The 26,647-nt window shown below is 35.5% G+C and overlaps 1 protein-coding gene across 1 annotated transcript; it reads left to right on the forward strand.

Annotated features, from left to right (window-relative positions):
- Nucleotides 1–1,135: 1,135 nt before the first annotated feature.
- Nucleotides 1,136–19,976, forward strand: LOC127252484 (CBS domain-containing protein CBSX1, chloroplastic-like). Its single transcript, XM_051276676.1, has 8 exons — nt 1,136–1,518; nt 2,991–3,078; nt 3,152–3,216; nt 3,331–3,379; nt 7,680–7,732; nt 17,429–17,544; nt 19,409–19,466; nt 19,549–19,976. The coding sequence occupies exons 1-8, from the start codon at nt 1,267–1,269 to the stop codon at nt 19,618–19,620; spliced, it is 753 nt and encodes a 250-aa protein (XP_051132633.1). The 5' UTR covers nt 1,136–1,266; the 3' UTR covers nt 19,621–19,976.
- The last annotated feature ends 6,671 nt before the right edge of the window (nt 19,977–26,647 follow it).

Genomic DNA, 26,647 nt, shown 5'->3' on the forward strand with positions numbered 1-26,647 from the left:
TTAAGAATAAAACAAAAGTAATTAATAATACAAGATACTTTTGAACCACAAACAAACAGAAGCCTAATTACCACACAATCAACAAGTTCCAACTCCAATTTTCGTACATAGAAAATTTGACTACGACTTTGTATATAATACTGTTTCACACCAATCGTGCATCTCAAACGAAAAAGGGTGGGTGGGTGTGTTTTGTTTTATGAAATGATTTAAGGAATATTTATTATTATTATTATTATTATTAATGAAAGCTATAAAAATTGAATAAATAAGTATATAAAAATAGTTAGATTTTGATCTTTTATTCAAAATTTCGTGACAAATTTTTTTTAAAAAATTAATATAGTACGTTTATTTATTATTTTTATATTATCTACACAATTTCTAATGTCTTACTTAAAAAAATAATTTTTCAAATCAAAACACAGAACAAACACACCCTTAATGTGTGTGATATATTAATTTTTTAAAAAAATATGTGATTATTTATGTAAAAGATATTTTAACTTTATTTGATACTTAGCTATTCATATTTTTTTTTACAAGAGATATTCAATTAAATATTTATTATTTTATATTATATTTCATTCATCTATTCGAAAGTATCATTTTTTAGTTTTGTAATAATATTATATTACTATTAATGGAAGTCTAAAAAATTTTAACATTTTTTTTTTGTTTTATATATAAATTAATTACATATGTAATAATATATTCACAATTTAAATAAAATTTAAAATTTTTTATCATTAATATATAATTATTTTTAGTAAAACAATTTTAAAATAAAACAAACAAAAATAATAAAATATATATTAAATTGACACAAAAGAAATAGTAAGTATTTATTTTAAATAATTATTTAAATTAAAAATATTATTATTAAAATGAATATTCAAAATTCAAGCAACAATCTCTGCTCAGATACTTTTGAAGAGATTTAGAATTTTAAGAGTTTGAAAACAAAAAACAATTAATATTTAATTTAATGTTTTGTAAAAATAAAAAATTACTTGATATGATATTTTAATAATATTTTTTAAAAAATAAATAGAATAAAACGACTGAAAAATAATTTGTCTAAATAGAGCCAACCCACCAGCGTAGCGTAAGACGTATATATACACGTACATGCTTGAGTGCAGCTCTACGCCTTCAAATCAAATCATTCAAAACACGCGCAAAGAAATATCTTCTTCTTTCATTTCCCTTCACAGCTCCTTCTCCGTTTCTTTGTCTTTTGGCATTTCCCACACATCCTAGCCCATGGACTCCATTGTTTTCGCTGGTACCATGGCCGTCCTCTCCAGTTCTGCAGGGGTTTCGATCATTAGTAGCCGCAGCCGCAGTTTGCCTTGCATCCCCACGTGTTCTAGCAGCTCCCCTGTTTCAAGGCTTGGTGCTGCTGGTGGTGGTTGTTATGCTTCGTCAAGTCGGCGGCGTCTCCTTAGGTTTTATGCGTTTGGACGGTCGGATGCTTCGCTTTTTGCCACCAATGGTAGCACTAATTCTGTTTCTGTAAGTAATAATCGATTTGCTCTGTGTGAATCTCAAAATTTTCGTATCTTTTGCTTAAGTTATAAAGGAGAGGATCGATAATTGCAGAATTAATTACACCGCAATATGTTAAACATATCCTAGAAGTAGTTGTAAATTACGTTAGGTTGGGAATTAAGGGAGAAAACTCGGACTCTGAAATCAGTGAATAAGAAACAAGCGAACTGGCACAAACAAACGATACCTTACATCTGGTAATTTTTCTTCTTACGTCTGGGAGTTTAAACCTAGGATTATTAACTCAAGTAAATTCTGATGAGATTGTAAAGAGAGATGTGCGACAACAAATAATAAATCAGCACATAAGATTTACCATAAAGAAGGCTGAAAATTTTATCTTCCTTGAAGGTTAAGTCCACTCTCCTTCTGAAAACTTTACAAGCTTGATAATAAAGATCTGAACCGTTCTTTTACATTGTGAGAATGAACACTTGAAACGCTTACTTTAACTGTTGCCACCTTTCCCACAATGTGGAAACTAGTAACCATTTTCATATTTTGTCAGCTATTAAATTTTCTAACTTGGTTTGAGTTGACATGATCTACAAGAAGAATCTATCTTCATAAATTAAGTGTACAAAATGCTAATTATAGTTCAAATAATCAAGTTGACGTTGAAAACTCTTATATAATATGAATGAACATTTTTCTCATGTACATTCTCTTTTCTCTTAAAATATATGTGTAGGCTTGAGTGATTAGAATTACTTTTATCCCTAGGCTCAAGTTCAATTTGAACAAGTATTATGTCTTGGTTGTTATCGTTAAGCCTTGAATTTAAAATTTAATAGGATTGGAAGTTAATAGTAAAACCAAATCCCGTGTATCCTGCAATTTTGTAACATTGATTTTCTCCGTTTCACACATTTTAATTTATTTGACCTAAAGTATGTGATTATTTTTCTGCAATTTTTAAGAAGACTAATTGTATCTCTTTTGGCATTTGTCATTGGTGTATGCCAAATATCTCAACTCTATCATTCCATTCATTTACTTTTCCCTTCACCTTCCTCAGCATATTTAGAACTTGAACATTTAATTATGACTTCTCATGAGTTTGAATTGCCCCACAAACCTCTATGTTAAGTTTCAGGATCAATTTGTGTACATGGTGTCTTGAACAGCAACCGAAAATTCGCACTGCTTTATGAGAGTTTCTTGAAGATAATTTCTTCAACCTTATTAACCATTGATTTTAAATCATGGACACTTCTAATTACTGGTTTATTTATTATTCATTTGTACTATGCGGTAGATGGCTCATTGGAAAAAATAAAATCACGTCCATTGCCTACATATTGGAATTAAGGACAAACTAATACGACACTGTAATTGTGCCAGAAAACTTCTGCAATAACTGAACTGGAAACTATGGTTTCTAACTTTTTGGATGAAATCCTTCAACCCTTTGATTTTTCTTTTGTGTCATACAGCCACGGGAAGGAACCTACACTGTAGGTGATTTTATGACAAGAAAAGAGCACTTGCATGTTGTAAAACCAACAACTACTGTTGATGAAGGTTGCTGACATATTATATGTTGATTTTTTCAACTACTTAGCTCCCTTGACTAATCATTTCTCTTCATTCACAGCTCTAGAGACTCTTGTTAATAAAAGAGTTACAGGATTTCCGGTGGTTGATGATGACTGGAAGTTGGTAAATTACAATATGATCATCTTTTCCATTCAAGAGCAGCTGCATTTCTTGGCATGATAAGTAGATTACCTGCTGCTTTATAAACTAATAACAATCTGGATTTGCTTGCTGCAGGTTGGCGTTGTTTCTGACTATGACCTATTGGCACTTGACTCCATCTCAGGTACCATTAAAACTGTTGAATTATAGCATGCCCGCACCTACCCCCTCCCCCTTTTTCTCTCCTCTTTTATTTTATTTTACTTTTTATTTTCCCACATTTTATGTGGGACAGCTAAAACAGTTCACTTCCCGACAAATGATTTAAATTGCATGTAGTTTTAGGCCAGTTGAAAGCCAGAGATTTGTGTTGATGTTTTTTTATATCCAGACATATCTGTGAGATGGCTATTATAATATATATATATATATATATATATATAAAATAAAGGAGGAAGGAACATGTGGGTTGAGATAACTCGTGATAACGAATGCACCAATATATTAATATATTAAAGAGTATTAAATATTAAAAACATATTGGGTGTGTTTGTTTAGTTTTAGATTTTTATTTTTATTTTTATGTGAGGTATAAAGAATTGTATCGCTAATATAAATAATAATAATCCATTTACATTTACCACCTTTTGCGTCATTGTACTTAACATTAAAAATATCTTTATATTTGTATAATTTTTTTAAAAATTATCATTATATTAGTATCATAGACACTAATAGAAATATTTCTGCCATTTTCTCTTGATTTGTACTACATTTTTATATAATAATTAATATTCAAAAATCAACACGACAAAAAGTCAATGTAGTCCTTAGAGCCCGAGGGAGTTTTTGTTTTGAATGTTGACTTTTTATGAGAGAATATTCTCCCTCAGTCCCCCGATAAAATGTCTCGTTTACCATTGATACGAGAATTTAGGAAGATTATAATTAGTAAGAAATTAAAAAGTATATTAATATAATAATCATAGTATAATACAAATAATTATAAATGAAGATTAACATAACTAAATAATTTAATTAAGATTAAAAAAATTATAAATTATGAAATTTAAAATGTGATTAAAGTGTATAATCATTTAAAGAAAAGGACATTATGTGGAACGTACCGAAATAGAAATAGTATAGACTTTATGTGGGACGAAGGGAATGATATATATATATTGGGAAACCGTGTTAGTTAAAAGAATATTTGGTTGAACAAAGCCACTTCACCATTTCTTTTTATATAACGTGGAACCCGCAGCCGCCATTCTTCGAGTGTGCTCTAAGTAAACTCCGGCCGAATCTTATACCATGTAAACTAGGCACGACAAAACAAGTCACACTAGAAGAACAATGTGTGGTAGGTGAGGCCTGAAGGTGTCGGAGTTTGAACTCATCACTTCACGATTACGAGTCCACCTTCACACCACCAGGCCATCCCTTATGGGACACTTTACCTTTTTTTTTTTTTTTTTTTTTTTGTCATGTGGGCACTATTCATCATTGTTCACGGTTGTTAGTGAGGAAAATGGCATACTGCCTCATAATTTATTAACAAGGATCAATACCTACACTTTGTCTGCAAAAAGAAATTTGAAGAATGCCTCACTCTGAAACACACAAGATGAGTATTCAATTCAATTGTAAGACCTACCTATGAGAGATTTCAATTTAGGACTATCAACTAATAAACCTTTAAATAGGCTATTAATGAACTCAGCAGTCAACATCAACAAAAGATAGGATCACTCAACCTCTTTTTACAACTATCCTTGCATACACCATGCCCAAGGAAACCAACTATTCTTCTACAATAATAACACCACCAAACACACCGCCTATTTTGGTAAGAGACCTTACTTCTTGAAGCATTCCTTTGATTGAAAATCCTTTTCTCCTCTGTGATTTGAGGTTTCTAAGAGTGGGGAATGATTGGGAGAATTCCATAAGTTAGGCAACTAATTAATTTCATAGATTTAAAAATAGCAAATCTAGGAGCTAAATAAAGCACTAATCTAGAAGTTCAATAAGACATGGATCTACGAGCTAAATAAGGGAATTTATTGTCAATACTAAAAGTTAGTCAATGAAAAACCGATCTTCCATAAAGCTAGATATATTTCAATAGCCCCCCACAGTGTCAACTGAGAGAGGAGGGGATGTTGAGACTAGACCGGAACTCATTAAAGAGGATAGTTAGTAACTCCTTGGGAAGATATTAGCATATTGTAGGTAGGTTGGAATGTGAAGCACATAGATTTCTCCCAGTCCTACACGTAAGTAGTGTAGATCAATCTCCACATGATTGCTGCGTTGATTTTGCACCAGATTAATTGAGAGGTGAATAGTGCTGGTACTGTCACAATAGACAACTACAGTTTTCTTAAAAGGTTGGCAGAGTTAGGCGAGTAGCTGACAGAGCAAACAGGCTTGTAACGAAGACATGCAGTGAAAATGGTGGAGCTTAAAATAAAGAATCTCATGTCTGGTTTGAGGATCCTTGATAGAGCCCAATAGGATCAAATTTTACCGAAACAAATTCGTAGTGGTCAATTTGCAAGATTAAAGAAAATTTGAAATGAGTTTTGGCGAGATTAAGATGTTTTGCAGGCTTAGTGGACGTGGTTTGGTGGGAAAAGTTTTTGTGCTAGTGTTGGTGATGGCTGACAATGGGACGACAGAAAGAATAGTAATGCAAAAAATGGGACAAGTTACTTTAAAAAGAAAAAATATATAGCGCTGCAATGTATCCGAACGGCATCAAGTCATACGTAGTTCTGCTGATACAAATTACATAGTCCAATACCAACAAACAAACAACCTAAGTACTAATAATAGTAAGAATTTTTTTTTTTAAAAAAAAAAACAGAAATTCAATCATAAAAGTTAAATATAAAAAATAAAAAAAGAAATATATAAACACACTGTATTTTCTTAATTTCTCTCTATTTCTATACAGGAGAGAAATAAAATTAAAGAATAGGAAATGGTTTATTTCCCAATTTTGAATTTTCTGTCTTAACCAAACAAAAAAAAAATGAAAGCATTACCTAACACCCCCTAAGTGTCAATGCCAATCTAACTAAGTACTATGTCTATGAGGCACTAACAACAATCAATATTTGCCTATTACAAGAATAACACAAGTTCCAAATATCACAAGTCTCAGTCAACCAAGTAAGTCCCTGTAAATATGCGATATCCCCCAAGTCACATACCGGTGCCACGATTGAATACAGAAAAGACATCGCTGTAAAATCCAGTGGCTGGATTCGGAGGAGATCAAAGATATGCATGCTTTCGAATCGGTCTTGATTTACAATGGCACCAATCCTCAATCAATTGCTATCCCAACTCCAGTCTGAATCGCCGTCATCTCTGTCAAAGTGTTCGTTGCATGCGGGATCGGGTTGTAGCATCCGTGTTAAGCTTGAACCATCCTGGGGACGGTGCTTCCAAACGCACCATAGTCAGAGGTCGAGGAACCGGAGGGGGTATTAAAACCCAAGTCCATCTACAGTATGAGAATCACCCTCGCAATGTCGATGTAGAAGAATCCTACAACAAGATACGAGAATTTAACGTTGTTCGGTCTCACAACAGACCTACATCCACGATTCCAAAACAAGATAATCCACTAAAATATTTATTACAATATTTGCATGGACAAAATTATAAAACCTTCCTCACAACAACTCACCAAATCTCAAATTCACTCTCTCTAGTTACTAAGGAGAAAAAGACTCGTTGTCGTGTGTTAAAACAAGACCCAAAGGGATTAATTTATAGGAGCCAATGCCCCTATTTTTTTTTTTCACTTTTCCTATATGGGACATGGGAAATTACACAACAGAACTTGAAGCATACCTTGAGAGAGATCACACCACCTCACAAAAATCCTCACTACAATTTTAGACAAATGATTATGTTCTTGTCTTAGGGACAAGTTTCCTTTGCCGTAATGGATTTCTAGTCCATGTATCAGCCCATGCATGACACCTTTTTGTTGTTATTTTTCACCCCGAAGACAATGTTTGTCATGTGCAAAAGCAGCGAACTGTCAGGATTTTGTGAGTGTCAGGCAGCTGTGCAACTTTTATATGTACGTTAGTTTTTGTATTGTGGTAGAGTTGAAACGACGGGATTAGAACCATATACTCAAAAACTCGCTGGGATTTTCATAACAAAATCTATGTTAGTGATAGTCTTTTGTGTTACATTGGATTTTGCATTGTTTGTTAATGCTATCATGTATTGTTTTCCCTTTTTTTTTTTTTTTTGGGGTGATTGAATCAGGCTTATCAATTTCTATGTTAGTGATAGTCTTTTGTGTTACATTGGATTATGCATTGTTTGTTAATGCTATCATGTATTGTTTTCCCTTTTTTTTTTTTTTGGGTGATTGAATCAGGCTTATCAATTTCTATACATTATAAAAGCCCTGTTTCTTAATATATCATTTTTTCGTATGTCAAACTTAGGTGGCGGTCAACAGGATACAAGCATGTTTCCAGTTGTTGGTAGCACGTGGAAAGTACGTATTATTTCTTCTTGCTACTCTCGAAACTTATCAACGTCTTTAAGTCATGAATAACATGCCCTTTCCTTTGAAAAACTTTTTGAAAAATTATGTTTTAAATTATAAGTTTAATTAAAATATTTTCTAGGTGCTAAAAAAATGTGCAAAATTTCAGGTTTCTGTTTACTTATGTTTCCAACCATATTTTACGCTACTGACTACTCACGAAAAATTCTCTCTAAAATATATTACAAGAACCCTTTTTTTTCCTTTTTCTTTTTCATCAAAACATCACATTCAACACCAATTTTAATTACTTAAAATACCTTTTCTTACAAACTTTTTTAGCATTTACAAAACTCTCCAAAATTCCAAAGCACTTGAAAAATATATTTAAACACTTGCATTGTTCACTTTATAAACTGAATAATATCTCTTCTATTAAAAAAATTGATTTACCTTATTACAGTATAAACCTAATATACAAATCCCTATTCTAACTTGGGCTTGGCCCACACTTTATAATAAGTCACTAACTACTATATACACATGTATATCTAACAATACATGTAACATTCCCCTCAAGTTGGAGCATAAATGTCAATCATGCCCAGTTGTCACAAAGATATTTGAGTCGAGTGCTAGATCTCCTACCCGGTCTCCTATTTTTACATGGCCTATAACCACCGCACCTTGTTAGATCTTTTTCCAGATAAAATGACAGTCAATTTCAATATGTTTAATCTGCTACAGGATTGGATGTTATGTGGAGAGCTGCTAGATTATCAAATGATAGTTGTGTTGGAGCTGAGATTTGGAAACCTAACTCTGTCAGGAATTGACGAATCCGAATAATCTCACAAATGGAATGCAACATCGCTCGATACTATGAATCAACACTTGATCTAGATACCACATTTTGTTTCTTGCTTAGCCACAAAACCATGTTACCACCCACAAATATACTATCCAGTGGGTGATTACAATAAACTTTCAAACCTACCTAATCAATGTCAGGAAAACACTCAATTTTATTATGACAATAGTTCTTGTACAACAACCCCACTTCCCTGCGTTCTACTTTAGAACCTACCAATCAATGTCTTTTACACCATATTTGATTCCGATCAAAGTTATTGTACAACAACCCCTGTTTTGTAGTACCCTTTAGATATTACAAAATTTGTTCCTGAGCCTCCCAATGTTGACTGTAGGCGCACTCTTGAATTGACTTACCATACTAATCGGATAAGCTATGTTTGGCCAAGTTACGGTGAGATAATTTAGTTTATCTACTACTCCATGATATCTGAAAGAAACGAAATAAAGGATAAAAAAAAATCAAACAATATCAATTGTTTGCCCAAGAACAATCAAACGGTACCAACCGTTTGTCCAAAGCTTGACGGCTACTTTATTTTCAAAATTCCAGAAGATATTCTCCAACCCTAATTACTCCTTAAATACTATTACCTAAACCCTATTTACTAAAATAAAATAAGTCCACCCAATAACTAAAGGACAAGCCCAATTCAAAATATAGTATATTAATTAAAAATAAGAATAAAATCTAAACCCGCAAACAATAAGCCTAAGCCCATCCCCATCGTCAATACAAAAACATTGGCCGAGACTCCTCTATCTCTTTAATCTTAACTTCATACATTTTTCGATTTTGCTCTCTATCAATTTCATCCCTCTTCGAATCGACTTTGTCCCCAAGGTCGAGGTATGAGAACTGGAATAAGCTTTGATCTTTCTCTTGTTTTTCTCCCTCTCTAATTTGTTTGAACATCGCCCAATGTGGCTACCCAAGCTATACCGAAAATAATATCAACACCACCCTCGAAGGGAAACACAAAACACTTGGTTGTTTCCTCACAACCCTGTACTGAGACCGTAAAATCCCGGAATAATCATTCAGATTCCTATCGTTATGCAAATCTTTTTGTACGATTTCGTGGTAATCATAGAGTGGACACTAAGAAAAAAAATATAAGATTGTGACTAGCGCCAGTATCAGCTAATATTGTCACCTTCCTTTCTCGCACAACTCCATGCAATCACAGTCTGTTGGCTCGGAAAGCCATATACAAAGAAAAATGCTAAGGTCCCATCTTCTATTGATGCATCTACTTGCTTTCCCCTCCAATCTTCTTGCGTCGTAGGTACATAATATTCAAACTGTTGAAGATTCAAGACCTCTTCGTCTTCTTTAGCTATCATGACTCGCAATTGTTTGAGAAACATCATGTTTTGGGGTGTATGGTTTCTTGCAATGAAAACACAGTCCTTTGGCTCGTAATTCAGAAAATTCTAGGGGTGAGAGACAGGTAAAGCGATTCCGGGCTGCTGACTGACTAGTTGCCTCCAATTGAGCCACGGAAGGATAACCGAAAGGTTTGCTAATAGTTCTGTAATGTTTGACCCCTGAAACCTTAAAAATGTTGCTTGGTTCGGATATAGAGCTTGCTTATAGTGTCGGGCTGCTCAAATTTTGATATGCGTGTCTATCAACATACATCTGAAGATTATGCTCAATGTCTCTAGACAACTCCATGGCCGTCTCTAAGTCTCTGGACCTAAGAAGACGGAGGGAACTTCGAATCGAGTCCTTTAGATCTTTCATAAAGTAGCCCAGATAGTGCGTATTGGCTAGCCAATTGAACGAATATAGTTATGTAGTCATCTATCGATTCATCCCGTTTAATGTCTACCAATCATTCAAAAAGATTCCCCTTCAAACGCGTATCAAATTTTGCCACCAGCACTTGCGAAAATTCTTCCCATGTCAGCCCCGGTTTGCGAAAGCGTAACTAGATTGACCAGTGCAATGCAACTTCTTCCATGGTCACCATAACAGCATACAGTTACATCTCTGGACTGGTGTTATGAATTTCAAATTGTTGATTGACGCGGGCCAACCATCCTATCGGATCCGAATCATAAAGTAGCCTAGATAGTGCGTATTGGCTAGCCACTTGAACGACTATAGTTATGTAGTCATCTACCGATTTCTCCCGTTTAATGTCTACCAATCGTTCAAAAAGACTCCCTTTCAAATACGTATCAAATTTCGCTACCAGCATTTGCGAAAATTCTTCCCATGTCAACCCCAGTTTACGAGAGCGTAACTAGGTTGACCAGTGCAATGCAACTTCTTCCATGGTCACCACATCTGCACACAATTACATCTCTGGATTGATGTTATGAATTTCAAATTGTTGATTGACGCGGGCCAACCATCCTATCGGATCCGAACCATTAAAGGATGGAGGTTGCACAGGGCCCGTATGCGATCAGGAGTCAATTTCCGGTGGCAATGATACAACGGTCGAGGGCGGAAGTGTTGGTTGCAGTGGCGCGGCTGCCGGGAGCAGCGGTGTGCCACCTTCCACCGTCGCGCTATCCTCTGCATAGTAGCTTGTTGCCAATTGTTGCAATCTAGAGGGTTTTAAAATTACTTTTGAGAATTCCGTAAGAGTTTCCATGATCTCTGCCAGTTAAATGTTAGTCATCTTCATGTTCTCTTTTATCTCGGCTTGATCAGCCTCAAGTTTGTCCAGTCGCTCTGCTGTTGATCGTGTTGTTGTCGTGACGACGGGATCGGGATCCAGCAGGTCGGACCAATTGATAGAAATGAAATAAAAGATAAGAAAAATTAAACGATATCAATCGTTTGTCCAAAAACAATCAAACGCTATCAACTGTTTGCCCAAAGCTTGACGGCTTTTTTATTTCCGAAATTTTTGCAACCCTAATTAATCCTTAAATACTATTACCTAAACCTTACTTATTAAGGGCGTGTTTGTTTGGGGGTTTGGATTTTGAGTTGGGATTTTAATAGTAAAAATTTTGAATTTGAATAGTTGTATGATGTGATATAAATAGTGTTGATGTGATGTTTTGAATGTAAAATTGATTTTTAGTATAATATAAAAAATAAAAAATAGGTGTTTGATTTGATGTTTTTGGAAAGAAAAAATTAAAATGAATAGTGGATTTAAAATCCAATCCCCCAAACAAACACACCCTTAAAAATAAAATAAGTCCATCCAATAACTAAAGGGCAAACCCAATTCAAACTATAATATATATAGAAAAATAGGTAAATAAAATCTAAACCCGCGAATAGCAAGCCTAAGTCTATCCCCGTTGTCAATACACAAGCATCGACCAAGACTCCTCTTACTCTTTAATCTTGACTTCATACACTTTTCTATTTTTCCCTCTATCAATATCTTTCATACTCCATAAAAGTTTTTCCATCTTTTGTAAATGTTTGGTTTGGTGTCATAAGAGCGTTGGATGGTCTAGCCTTAATATATCCTGTTGCACTCAACAAATGAAGGATGTATTTTTCTAAGAGAGGAATACACCATTCTTCTCCGGAACACCTCAATCCTTAGAAAATATTGTAGCTTGTCAAGATCTTTAGTCTGAAATTGTGAGTGAATAAATTTCTTCAAGTTGAGATCCCACATAGTGATAATAATGTCATCCACGGATACCACGAGAAGGGTAAAGCTAAATCTGTATGATGATAAAAAAAGCATAGATTGTATTGTTTTGTGGATTTTACTACATATTTGTAGTATTCAGATACTTTTTTCCCTAAAAAAAAAAATATAATCAAACAATTACTTTTATCTTTTTATATTATACTAGAAATTTATTTTATATTCAAAATATCAAATCAACCTCTATTTATATAACATCAAACAACTATTCAAATTCAACTTTTTACTATTAAAAAATCCAAATAAAAAAACTCAAACCCACAAACAAACACACCCATAATGATCCGATCCGCACTTTATGATCCAAAAGGTCTCAATTGCATGGGTAAACTTGCCAAATCACTCCCAAGGACTCTATTTTAGGCCATATAAGTACTTTCACAAATGGCACACTTTTCCCAATTTCCCCTAGGCAACAAACCTGGAAGTTACTCCATATACACTTCCTTGCCATGGACAAAAACATTGTTCATATCTGTTATGGAGTTGGGTAAAGTCAAGGTCTATATTAGAAAATAGAGAAGCACCGTACTCATTTAGGATAATTATTATTTTATTTCTTATTATTTCTCTTATTATTTTATTTACGGTTTAATTGTTGATTATGAGTTTTGGGCTTGACCCATAAGTTCGCCTATATATAGGGTGCATCTTGGTTATGTTAGGTTAGACAATCATTATTTTGGTTTTGGTTACAGAGCGAATTGGTTTTACTATGTGGTGCTCTATTTTCATTGATTCGAATAAATTCTCTCTTCGATAACTCTAAGTCATAACAATTGGTCCGACCTGCCAGATCCTCTGCTGACAGAATCATGCCCATCTCCAATTAACAACGATTCGAACTATTGGAAGCAACCGTTGGAGAAATACATGAGGAAGTAAACCGGATCCGCCTAGATCTTTTCGTCAAGCTTGAGACTTTGGGAGATCATAACACGAATCAGATGATTTCCCTGCGGCAGGAGTTGCTCGCAGCGATCAAGGCAGCGCTCGGTGGCGTCAGCGCCGCCGTTGACGCCACTGCGTCAGTGAGTAGCCACCGACTCAGTTCTCGGCGCCCTCAGCGCCGCTGCCCATGGCGCAACATCCACTCGCGCCGGATTCTCAACCGTTGTGGGGGTTGACCTCCCGCAACGTAGCTTCGCCACCCCACTCATCTTAGAAGTCAAACCACCAGATTTTGACGGGATAAAGCCTATTGGTTGGGTTGCTCGCATTAAGCAACAGTTTGAACTCCACCAGGTGCGAACAGAACTCAAGGTAGCATTAGCGCGTATCGCCATGGAGGGTACAACGCTGCACTGGTCTCGATGGCAACACTTTCGCCACCCAATTGCCACTAGGGCGGAGTTTTCCTGAGCTCTAGTACTTCGTTTTGATGATCGTTACGTAGAGAGCCTCTACGAGCACCTTGCCACACTTCGGCAAAAAGAGGGAGTTGATCAGTATATATCAACGAGTTCATCCAACTGGCGACACATGAGCCAGGCTTAATTTGGACTCAACCATCCAGATCATCCGTACCATTGAGTGGAAATTCAATGTTGGTTTTGCCACGACATATCAATAACCTGGACGACCGCCTGATTAATTTGCGAGTTCGCGCCTTAGCAGTGGAGTGCAGATTGGACCTCCGATAGGTCCCTCTAGTCTTGGGAATGGCGGTGAGAGCAGTAGACCAAGCACAGACAGCAGCTCCACTGGCGGATGCCCGGTGGTTTCGGACCAGTCCTCCGTGCGGGTTCCCTTCCGGAAACTGAGTCGTGAAGAATATCGCGAGTGTTTGTCTAAGCGACTTTGTTACCGCTCTAAGGAGCCTTATACACTATTGCGTAAGTGTGCAAGCAAGTCCCCTCGAACTTGTATGGTGGACCTATAAACGAATTGGATGGCCGAGCTCAAAGAGATAGACGAGGTCAAAGGGTGGACAAAAGGTGAGGTCAAAATCCACGGAGCTCGAGCATATGACGGTAGAGGCGAAAAGTTCATTCCTCAGGTTTTGATACATTGGCACAGAGTAATGTACAAGGATTCGACTTGGGTTGATGAAGAAGAATTGCGCTTCCAGTTTCTTGTCTTTCGCCTTGAGGACAAAGCGGTTTTTAAGACGGATGGAGTTGTTATGGAGTTGGGTAAAGTCAAGTTTTATATTAGAAGAGGGAGAAGCACGGTACTAATTTAGGGTAATTATTATTTTATTTCTCTTATTATTTTATTTACTGTTTCATTTTTTATTATGAGTTTTGGGCTTGGCCCATAAGTCAGCCTATATATACGGTGCATCTAAGTTTTGTTAGGTTAGGCAAGTCATTATTTTGGTTTTGATTACAGAGCGAATTGGTTTTCCTCTGTTGCTCTATTTTCATTGATTCAAATAAATTCTCTCTTCGATTACCCTAAGTCATAACAATATCCAATTGCCATATTGGCCAATTATGACGAACAACCAAACATATCAATATGTAAACAAAAGTTAACTTGGCTACTGGCGAAACTGTATCAGCATCGTACACACCATGCGTTTGAGCATAATATTTAGTCACAAGACATGCCTTTAGGCAAGCATGAGAGCCATTGGAGTGAAACATAATTGTAAAGACTAAAGACCCAATGACAAGTATTTCCTTTTCGGTAAAAGAACCAACTCCCATGTACCATTAGAGTTCAGTGCGTTTATCTTATCAATCATAACAGCACGGAAACCAAAATTAGTAAAGCCTCGGTAAAAGAACCAACTCCCATATACAATTAGAGTTCAATAATACATGGCAGAATATTCCGAACATAACATAGACACCCAAAGACTAGCAAGAAGAGGAAACAAAGGTTTTGATGGAAAGAGAATTTGATAAGGTGTTTTACATACCAAGACTGATGTTTACAAATGATTAATTAAGAAACATGTTGTAGAAATAGCATCTGTCCAAAAGATCTTAGGAACTTTCATTTAAAACAACAAAGAACGGGCTGTCTAAAGGAATGCTGGTCCTTTTGCTCAGCTTACTGTTTCAGCAAGGGTAGGGAGGGATGACTAAACTGACAATGAACTTCAAAAGGAGTGCAGATACCAAAACAAGCGACATGAAAATCAGACTCAACAGATCTAAAGGTATCAAGGATATTGCTCCTTGACATATGCCCACTATCAATAATCCTTTTCGTCACACTGTCTTGAAACGAACAATGATTAGTGAAGAATGAGAAACAACAGTTTAAAGCACGTGTGTTATTTCTATAGTGGTCAAATTAAACTAGAGGCCAGGAATATATAATAACATAGAATGTAAGAAAGAGATAGTGTAGGATTAACAACTAGTAGCACTAGAGCCATCACCATGGATAACAGATGAATGACTAGAACCAACAGAGGATAAAAGACTTGGGTTACCTGTCATATGGCCAGTTGCTCTAGTGTCAATGACATCCACTTGGAAGCAGAGGAAATAAGACACTTATTGGTGTTACTTGATTCAGCTACTGCACTAACTGAATGAGATCAATTCGGCAAACTATCTTGGGAAACAGTGAGCCAAGCATATTGTCTGCAAGAATAATAACCATCTGAGGTCTGTTATCGGTTGTAGTCACATTTGCAGAATGAACTTTTTTATTTCAATTCTTCCATTTTTTTACAAAATCTCTATCTCCATGTTCATGACAGTAGTAGCAAACAATGATCCCACTAGGAGTACCACGAGTATCCTATGGTTGCCCCTAGATTAACGAGCCAACGTACCGTGAAGCGACCCACCAATGCATGGATAGGGGTAGAAGGAGAAAAATATCCATACAACTCAAATGTTGGAATACTACAGATAATTAGGGGAACATCTGAAGTAGCTAGTAATTGTGACCTGACATTATCAAAGTGAGACTGTAACCCAACCAAGAAACTTATTACTATCATTTGTTCTCTTTGTTGTCGTTGAATACTATGAAGTAACATCACTAGAATGATTCATGGTGGAAACCTAAAATCTATAAGTGAAGACTAGAAGTCAATAATTTAGTCTAGCTCTTGTCAAATTGTATATAATGAAATGTCTTGTCATTTGGTCACACTAATTGGAAATTATTTTGTGTTTTTGTTCTTAGTGCATTGATGCTTTAAGTATCCATTGATTTTTTCTTGTAAAAATTGGAAAGTAATGAATTGTCATTCACTTTAGTCTTTACAATGTCCAATTACAAGATTTATAGATATCCTATAGAATCATGAAAAGACAGACAAAGTAAACTAAAGAGGTGGAGAAAATGTTACGAATAAATGCAAATTCAATCTAACAATTAATATCTACCACCCACCCCCTAGTTGGGGCGTACATATCATAAGTTTGAATTTGTCATAAATGTACCGCATTTTGATCCTCACGAGATCTTCATGAATAAATCAGCAACTTGATCTTTGGACTGGACAAACGGAAAGAGATTTGGACTGGACAAAAGGAAAGAGAGAAAGAAACCGGAATGGTAAATTTGCCTCAATTTGCTTAGTTCTTTCATGAGGAAACAGAAAAAAAAGGATTGGAATATGGTGCAGCAAGACAACTTGAAATTGAAATAAAGCAATGAAGTTTCAATCCGTTGAATTGGGAAAAAGGACAAGACTCGAATTTCGGGTGAAAAAATTGAGTTAACCCACAGAGTTTCAGTTGAGAATGACCACAATTTCTAGTGTGTGGCGATTATTCTAGTGATACTATCAGCGGCAACATGGTCACCAGAGCATGCTGGTTGGAGGGTATGAACAAGTTCGGAATTGGGATGGTGGAGAAGGATTAATTGAGAAAAGCAGATAGCATTGTGATGCGAACTAAATAGAGGTGTTATGCTTTATGCCAAGAAAAAATTGGAAGAGAAATAAATTTTTATTTACTTAAATTGATCTTTAGAAAAGTCTAATTACAAGGATTATAGACATCCTAGGGAAACATGAAAAGACAGAGAAAACCAGTAGATGAGAGACACAAACACAACATTAATGTAATAATTAATATTTAACGGTTTTTCGTTAAATATATATATATATATATGTAATTCTAGCATATTAAAAGTGGCCGGTCCTTTTATAACAGCAATTACCTATATTGTCTTATATTATTATCCACATCGTGATAGTTTATGGAACTGTATATAGAAATTAGCAAACTTTCTAGACATCTATTTCATATCATTTCTATATTTGCAGACATTTAATGAACTTCAGAAGCTACTCAGTAAGACAAATGGGAAGGTTATTGGTGATCTTATGACTTCGGCCCCCCTGGTAGTTCGTGAAACCACCAATCTTGAGGATGCTGCAAGGTGATTGTCACCCCACCCCCCAATTATTTGGTTTTAATTTTCTTAAAAGTGGCTGTGAAACATATTTTATTTCATTATCTTACTAGCAGTATCTAAAAAAGTCACTACTGAGGTTCAATATTTGATCAACCACATTAGGTACAGCTATGTGGTTTATAATTATTTAGGAGCATAAAAAATCTTGTTGTGCCTTAGCTTGAGAATATTGTCATGGATCTACTGTTTGTAGTACAATTCATTTCGATGATAAAATAGAAACAAGAAATAACTAAAGCTGTCATCACTCATATGATTGGTGTTAAACTCTTTCCGAGGTCATTCAAATAAGAATTTGGTTTTAGTTTTAAGAACGGAAAATCCCCAAGGGTAATATAGATGCATGATAGAGAGAAAATTAGATATTTGTTCAACTGTTGCTTTTCATCCTTTTCTATCCAATAAGAATGTGAGATTATGGATAAGTCTGAGAAGAAAAACAGAAACTGACTGGATGAATTAGATAGATTAATTTCCAAGTTTTTTTCCAAATTAGCCTTCTTTTTATTTCTTCAATAATGAGAATTTTCAAAAGAGAATACACAGTTAGATAAGCTAATTCGCACACATATCATAATTGAATGCTTACAGTAAATTAAGGATTAGAGATAAACAAGTTGAGCACTGACTGAAATGATTTTGCAATGATAGAATATGAAATTGATACTTCTTCCTTCTTGATAAATTCCCTGAGTTATGCATAATAAGCCCACTCCGTATTCCATGTTGAATTTGAGTGTATAATTTTTGGGGATGGGGAAGCTGTGAACAGCAGCAACACAAGGAAATAGAAAAGAGAGAAAAGAGTTGGGACCTAGAGCAGAATGAGTATTGGATTTAGAAGAAAAAAGAAGCTCTTTGGTTATTATCTGGTTAGAAATTTTTAACCCACAGTAACAAGTACTAATTACAAGACTATGCTCAAATTTTTTAGTCAAACTTCTTAAAATTATCTCAACCACTTTCTTTTCGAGTACCTATTAAAGGTTTTTACTTGATGATGATTTTGGTAGCTTTTGAGAAGTAATCTCTAACCAGCTCACTTTCTTTCATTAACAATTTTCCAAATTGACTCCACAAGATTGCAACTTCATGGCATCACTTTTCTGAACCCTGAAAGTCTATTTTCAGAATTTCACATGCATATCTTGCCTTCCCAATGCTGTGTATCCTTGTATAAATGGGTTTTCTCATACTTTGTTAAATAAAAACTCAATGTTGTTGCAGTCTTATATTCAATGCCTTTTTCCTGTACATTCACCATCTCTTTCCTCTCGTGTTTCCTCAGTTTTCTTCCACAACATCTCACAAGGAAAATAGTTTTCATTTAGGAACTCCAATAACCAATGGAAGTTGAGTGATTGTATTGGGGAATATAGAATTTGGAGCTGTGGCCATTCTGTCCAAATTTGTTGGATTTGGGTATACTATAGATATTAGCATTAACAACACAAGGAAATTAGAGAAGAGAGGAAACTAGATGCGGGTTATAGCAATCAGCTACAAAAGAGAATAGGGCAGAGGAACAGTAATGTGTATAAGAGAAAGAAAGGGGTTTTTCTGTATTGCAAAGCTAAAACCCTTGCTTTCTTTTAATCGATGTTCTTTTTTAATAACTTGGTCTCTTGTGTATCTACTAACAAGAGTATATTGTAAATGACAAGTCACAAAATGACAGACATTCATAGAGGAGATATCGATAGGATATTTTAGAAAAAGGCTGTGTTCGACAACATTAAGAAACTCCTGTAGAACATTAAGAGACTTGTGTATTGAGAATTACATATTATATTTAGTGACAAGCTATACCACGTTTTTTTTTATGTAGGTTATTGCTTAAGACAAAGTTCCGCCGACTGCCGGTCGTAGATAGCGAAGGGAAGCTGGTAATATGATTTATCCTGTTTATCCATTTATACATAGAAAAGTTGCCATTTGAATTCACTATTATCCTTCTTCTATGCATAGATTGGTATTATTACAAGAGGTGATATTGTTGGAGGCGCTCTTCAGATGAAAAAGGAAACTGAAAATCTTTGATCACTTCTGGGTATCAATTATGAAAATGGTGCTTATATTTTAGCTGTGGTAGTGGATGTAAGACATTTAAATTTGCTGGAAGGTACCAACATACTGCTATTTACGAATGCACCTTTGAAGGAATCACAGCATGTGGAGATAAGGTATCAACTATATCTGAAGAACTAGGTTATTCATTGTTACAAGGCCTTTCTGCTTGTAAATTTTGTATTTAAGTATAAGTGTTATCGAATATGGTTGAAAGATAGTATTCCACTTAACAGAGAAATCATTTGTGTTTTTTGTTACCCTAACAGATATATCTTGTAATGAATGCATCAATGTTTCTGATTATAAAATGAATATTATTGTGTTTACTTATCTATCTTCGTTTTTGCCAAGTTTTTCTAATGTATATTGTAAACCACCACGGGAAAGCTATATATTGAAGGAAATGAGTTGATAGAGGAATTTGGTGCCAAGAGAAGGAGAAATCAGCCAGATGGCTAACATATTGAGAGTGAGATACAGAGGTTAATCACTTCACTCTGGCTTTGAATGTATGATTTTCAGTGGGTTATAACAATGACAGTAGAAATACATCAAGAAAAAGGATATAGGTTGTATTATAAATACATAATTGCATAAACTAAGAGAGTGTGGATTCCGGTTCTCTATCGAACCTAACTTTGTTCAACTGATTCATTGTCTTATTAGTTATTTATCTTCTTCTATAATCAACTTTAGTAAAGTGACTGAATTTATTCATAATCCCTCCCTACTAGTTAGGGCGGTTACTTGATCTTAAGATTAAGTCTAGTAAAACACATAGTACACACACAAGGCACACAACAAGAAAACAATTATAGTATTTCTCTACTTTCTTCACGGTTTTAGCTTTTGTGTTTTCTTTATTTGTTTATGCATTTAGTCGAAATTAAGCACTTTCTGTAGATTATTTTACTTGCTTTCCGTAGATTATTTTAATTCAGCTTAGGTAATTGCATATGATCTTGATAACTCGACGACAGACAGTTTCTTTGGAATACTGCTGGAACCCATGTCGTTTGAACCTACGACATTTTAAGATAAGTTTGGAGCATTACAAAGTTTTAGGCACCAACAATTGGCACGTCCAGTGGGACAAAGTCGGGTTCATGTATGAAACTTCGTAGTGGTAAGGTGATAGACATGTCGAATCAGAATAGAGTCCAGGCTTGAATGCTGGTGCATGTAACACTAGATTAGGGACATTGGTTCACCCCAGTGAGAGCCGTACCCCAAGGTTAAGAAAAGATGAGTCATCATCATCTGCTGAAACGATGGTGGAAATGGTGCACAAGGAGGTGAATCATTGCATTCAAGTTGAAATTGGAGACATAGCATATAAAATTTTTATACAACAGGCCGATGTGATCCGGTGAACTGTAAGGAGCTTTTCTTTTTCTTTTTGAAAGTCAAATTCCAATTTATTTTATCAAAAAATTTATTGTTCAATTTTCCATAGACACGAGACATTTTTTTCTTGGAGCTTTTCAAAGTGTTTTAGGGAACCCTCTATCCATTTTCCGACTGGTTTCATAAAGCCTTCAAGAATATTGAATATCCAAATTTCTGGATACAATAAATTGGCATGCCTAATTGGACCGGGATTGTTTCGTGTCTCACTGCCATTTGAAGAACAAAAATTGAAAGCAATCATGCCTCCGAAAACCATCGGTGTTTCCAGATATAGAGGCTAGAATGAGAATCTTCTGCATTATGTTGATCAAAATTTTGTTTGCAGGCCTACCATCATATTTTGGGAGCAAAATTGGGACGAACTTTAGTCGCCCATAGATGATTCTTCTCTTTTAGCCTCCAGGTACATTGTAGATACTATAGCGACGTTTATTAGGAGAGAAATGACTTGATTTCAGGATGAAGAAACATAGAGGGGAAAAGTCCCTATGGAAGAAGCATATATAAATTATGGAGCGTCATTGGTTCAGATCTTTCTAGACCAAAATCTGCCTAGAGAAATTATGATTCCTTAAGTTAGAAGAGCCAGATTATTTGCAAATATGGTTTCTCAAGCTTCCCAATCCGCTTGGGTGGCAAGTTATCTATATAATCCGGCTGGGAATGCAAGCATTCATCCATATAAAGTGGTCGGATCATCCGCTGGTGTTTCCCTTACATCAACCCAATCCACTTGGGTGGATGATGGTGTACTAATCCGACATGGGATTTGATTAGTTTTGGAGCAAATATGTCGCCATCATTACCACTAGGGCCATAGGGGAATTTGATACTGTGGATCCAACAATCTTTCTTTCTTCCATCATACTATGGAGTTTATAGAGTTTATACACCTAGACCCCACCAATTTACCCTTGTTGTTAGGAGGGTAAGTGATTGTGGATAAAGTGGCAACTATAGCAGCTCTATATGCACCACCACCAAGTACATCTAGGGAAGTCCACCCGAATCCACCTCTATGTGTTTCGACAGACCATCCAATTCGAACTAATTGGCTAGTTGGAGTATCAGCAGCGAAATTGTTTGAAGGGCCACGACCACATATTTCAATAAAAAGATCAATACTCAAGTTTCTCCACTTCTAGCGGGAAATCCACTACCTCTAGCAAATGGAATATATCATCTTCAAGATGTACCTCCTCTGCGAGAGGATTGTTTTGCTGTGGAAGTGGTTCAATAAATCTCACTAATGGCAATTCCTAAGGGGCCACAGCCGCGACCGCATATTAGGGGGCCTATGTATCACATTCTGCAATTTCTAGTGGAAAATATGTCATATCCAACAGGTGGAGAACTACTTGATTACAGATTTATCCCAGCCGATTTCACCAAATTATGAGCAACATGAGAACATATGTAGAAATATGCCAATAAATCCAGATGCTTGGGAAGAAGTAGTTTGGAGGGTATATAGGAATGATTCTGCTAGACCCGCAAGGCCATAGTACCAACAGCTTTTTTCAAACTGAATTATAGAAGAATATCCTATTTCTCAAAATATAAAGATATTAGGAAGGATTCCAAAATGACTATCAGCACATAAGTTGATTTACGGCTCAACGGTGGAGAGTGCATTTCATGAGTGTTTTCATAGTCTGCTACCCGAGAGGACTATCACTAATCTTCTCAGTTTTACGGTAATGGCTGGATAAGCCTGTAGAAATTTTCTTAGAGCGATTCCGAAGGGTAGAAGACAGGTGCAATTTGAAAATTCAGGAGGATCAAGTTGTAAGCATTGCTATTAATGGGATGCACATTCAATTAAGAAAAAACTTGTCTTGCAGGGGTATGCTGATCTCCGGATGTTGACTTCTAAGACCAATAAAGCTGAAGAAAACATTTCAGCAATGAAGAAGGTGAGGGCAAACGCCTTCTACAGTCCCTCAAGAAACTCAGGATGAAAAGGACAACTCAGATCTAGAAGAAGACCACTTTCAGCATATATCCATTAACTCTGTTGGAATACAGCCGAACCAAACCCAAACATTGGCCTTATCCATATTATAGGAGGTCTGGAAGGCACCTTGGAAGGCTACACTTGCGATGATTGGGAAGACGACTAGGTTGCCGAAACAGATAAGTATGGGTAGTTGAGAAGTATGAGGAGCAGCACCAATGGAAAAAGAATATGCTTTCACTGAAAATAAAGCATACTGTCGAAGATCATCAATGTGAAACAACCACCAATTTATTTAAAGTACAAAAAGAGAGGTACACAAACTTATAAATATGGATACATTTAATGCATATAGCATACCATACAATGAAAAAAATCAATTCGAAGTCTCAGCCCCATCTCCAGCAAGAAATTAAGATGCATTCATCCATTCCATAATAAATCTTAGCATGCTGTTAGAGCTCAAAGTTGTCTACTCCATTGAATCGATATGGCCATGGAGTTGTTCAAACTCTTGTATGACATTAGGTTGCATTGCGCTTGTGCTACTACTTGTAGCTTCTCTAGCGGAGGCTCTTCCAAAACTTTGATGCATATGAGTTGTTGATAGAGCAGAGCAGGCGCATGTGGGTGGCACGGGGGTGACGGTGAAAGTACGTGGGGCGGAGACAGCGACGGTGAGTGACAGCCACAGAGATGGTGCGTGGGTGGCATCGGGGTGATACAGATCTTGCATAGGGAAGAGACGGCAACAATATTCATGTGCAGGGGCAAAGAAATTGACGGCGAGCTTGTGTAGGGGCAGAGACGACGACATCATGCTTGTGCGGGGCAGAGGGAGTGAGACACAAATTGGGAGATTCTATATTATTATTTAGATTATATTTGTTTAGATGGATAGAAGATTTCAAAAATTATTATTCTTAAATTTTTGTTAACACCTATAGTGCTATAAATTTTACCTATAAAAAACATATGTAATACTTTACCATATATTTTTATTTAAATTTAAAATTAAAATTAGTAGTCTCTTGTACGTAATATACAGAAGTTTTGTACCTAAAGATATATAAAATTACACCTAGCTTAAAACTATCTTGTACCCAGTGCTTGGAAGATGTTATACTTACACAATTAATGTATTTTTTTAGGTTAGTCAAGTGGTTATGAAAATATATATTATTGTACAAAGAAGTTGGTATATGTCGTATACATAAATGTATATGTAAATGAATATATATTCCTAGAAGTTATTTATAAGTATTGTTAGATAGAATTATATATATCGATGTATATGTAAATGTATATATATATATATGTTGTAATCGCCTTGAAAAAATGGTATGCAGAACGTTGTACATACCTTCACAAAAATCACGTTGCACTTGACCCTTCTTAATCTTATTCCTATACTAGAGGAACCTTGTACTTGTACTAGAGGAAACTTGTACTTTGAGATCAAAGTCAATAATTATGGGTTTTGCCACCATTTTCGGTTGCAATTGTGGATATACTTCAACAAGAAGCACCTATCCTACAAATTACAAAAAAAATTCCCTGACAATAAAATGTCATTTTTCATGCCGACTGCAGCTTCACAATCTAAATGCCCAATTCCATCTCCACATTTCATGTGGGATATAAGAAGAAACTATTTTCAATAGCTACCATTGGTCGGGCGCGATAACGTAGTATAACCGCCTTGAGAAATGGTATACAGAAGGTTATACCTACAATAGAAGATAGTTTTACCTACATGAACTAAAAGTTGTACCACCATAGGAATCATTTTGCACTTGGTCATTCCTAATCCTATACCTATACTAGAGAACACTTATACTTTGAGATCAAAGTCGAGATCAAAACTGATATTTTTGGGTTTTGCCACCAGTTTTTGATATAATAGTACTTATATTTCAACAAGGAGCACATACCTCACAAATTATAAGAAAAATGCCTAACAATACAATATTTCTTTTTTCATGCCAAGTATACCTTAACAATCCAAAAACCCACTTCTATCGCTAACTTTCATATGGGACAAAAGAAGAAATTATTTTAAACATGTATCATTGGTCGAGGGCAATAAGGTAGTGTGTAACCGCATCAAAAAATTATATGCGAAATTTTGTACCTATAATAAAAGATAGTTTTACCTACAAAAACTCAAAGTTGTACCTATAAGAAAAATGCCTAACAATACAACATTTCTTTAAATATCATATTGCCCTTCACTCACGCGCCCCCTGAGAGACTTCTCAGGGGGTCAGCCATCCTCAAATTACTCTAGGGCAAACACGCTTAACTCTAGAGTTCTTTCAGTAGGGCTCTCGAAATGAATTATACACATTGTTGACATGAGTAGTCTATTTTATCTATTTAATCTATATTCAACCTCAGATGGTCTGACACCGGCTTATCTACAAGAGTTGGCCTAGCACCGGCCCAACTCCTGAGTATTACAATATCCCACAAATGACAAGAAAAATCTTTAATAATATAACGTTCTCTTTCATGTCAAGTGTGCCTTCAAAATAGAAAAGGCTACTTCCATCTTCATATTCATGTTGGCTACGAAAAGAAACTATTTTTGACATGTACTATTAGTCGAGTGTGATATGGAAGTGTAACTGCCTCAAAAAATGATACATGTAATGTTATACCTATAATAGAAGACAATTATATCTACACAAGCACACATTTGTAACTCTTTAGGAATCATATTGCACTTGGCTCTTTTTACTCCTGTACCTGTCTTACTGACAACTTGTATTTCGAGATCAAAGTCGATATTTTTGGGTTCTGCCACCATTTTTGGATGCAGCCATACATCTTCAACAAGGAGCACATATATCACAAATTACAAGAAAAATCCATGAAAATACAATATCTTTTTTCATGTCAAATGCGCCTTCACAATCCAAAAACCCAATTCAATTGCCATATTTCATGTAGGGCATGAGAAAAAACTATTTTCAATATGTGCTATTGGTCGAGCACGATAAGGTAGTATAACCGCTTAAAAAGTGGTACGTGGAATATTGTACCTACAATAGAAGACAGTTGTACCTACACAAGCTAAAAGTTGTATCACCATAGGAATCAAGTTGCACTTGGGCCTTCCTAATCTTGTACCTTTACTTGAAGAAATGTGTAACTTGAGAATAAAGTCGATATTTTTGGATTTTTCTACTGTATTTGAATGCAACCGTATCTATACTTCATTAAGTTTCACATATCCCAAAAATTATAAGAAAAATCCATGACAATAAAATATCCTTTTTTATGCCAAATACGCCTTCACAATCCGAAAACCCACTTCCATCACCATTTTTTATATGGGACACAAGAAAAAATCTTTTAAACATGTATCATTGGTCGAGCACGATAAGGCAGTATAACCATCACAAAAGAATGGTACATGAAAGGTTATACCTGCAATAGAAGACAATTTTATCTAGACAAACCCATAGTTGTACCCCCATAAGACTCAGGTTGCATTTGGGCTTTTCTAATCTTGTACCTATACGAGAAGAAACTTGTACTTCGAGATCAAATTTGATAATTTTTTGTTTTTCCACCATATTTGGATGCAACTATATGTATAATTCATCAAGGAACACATATCAT

This window comes from Andrographis paniculata, unplaced genomic scaffold (genome assembly GCF_009805555.1).
Source record: "Andrographis paniculata isolate CXL003 unplaced genomic scaffold, ASM980555v1 Contig46END, whole genome shotgun sequence".
NCBI classification, from domain to species: Eukaryota; Viridiplantae; Streptophyta; class Magnoliopsida; order Lamiales; family Acanthaceae; genus Andrographis; species Andrographis paniculata.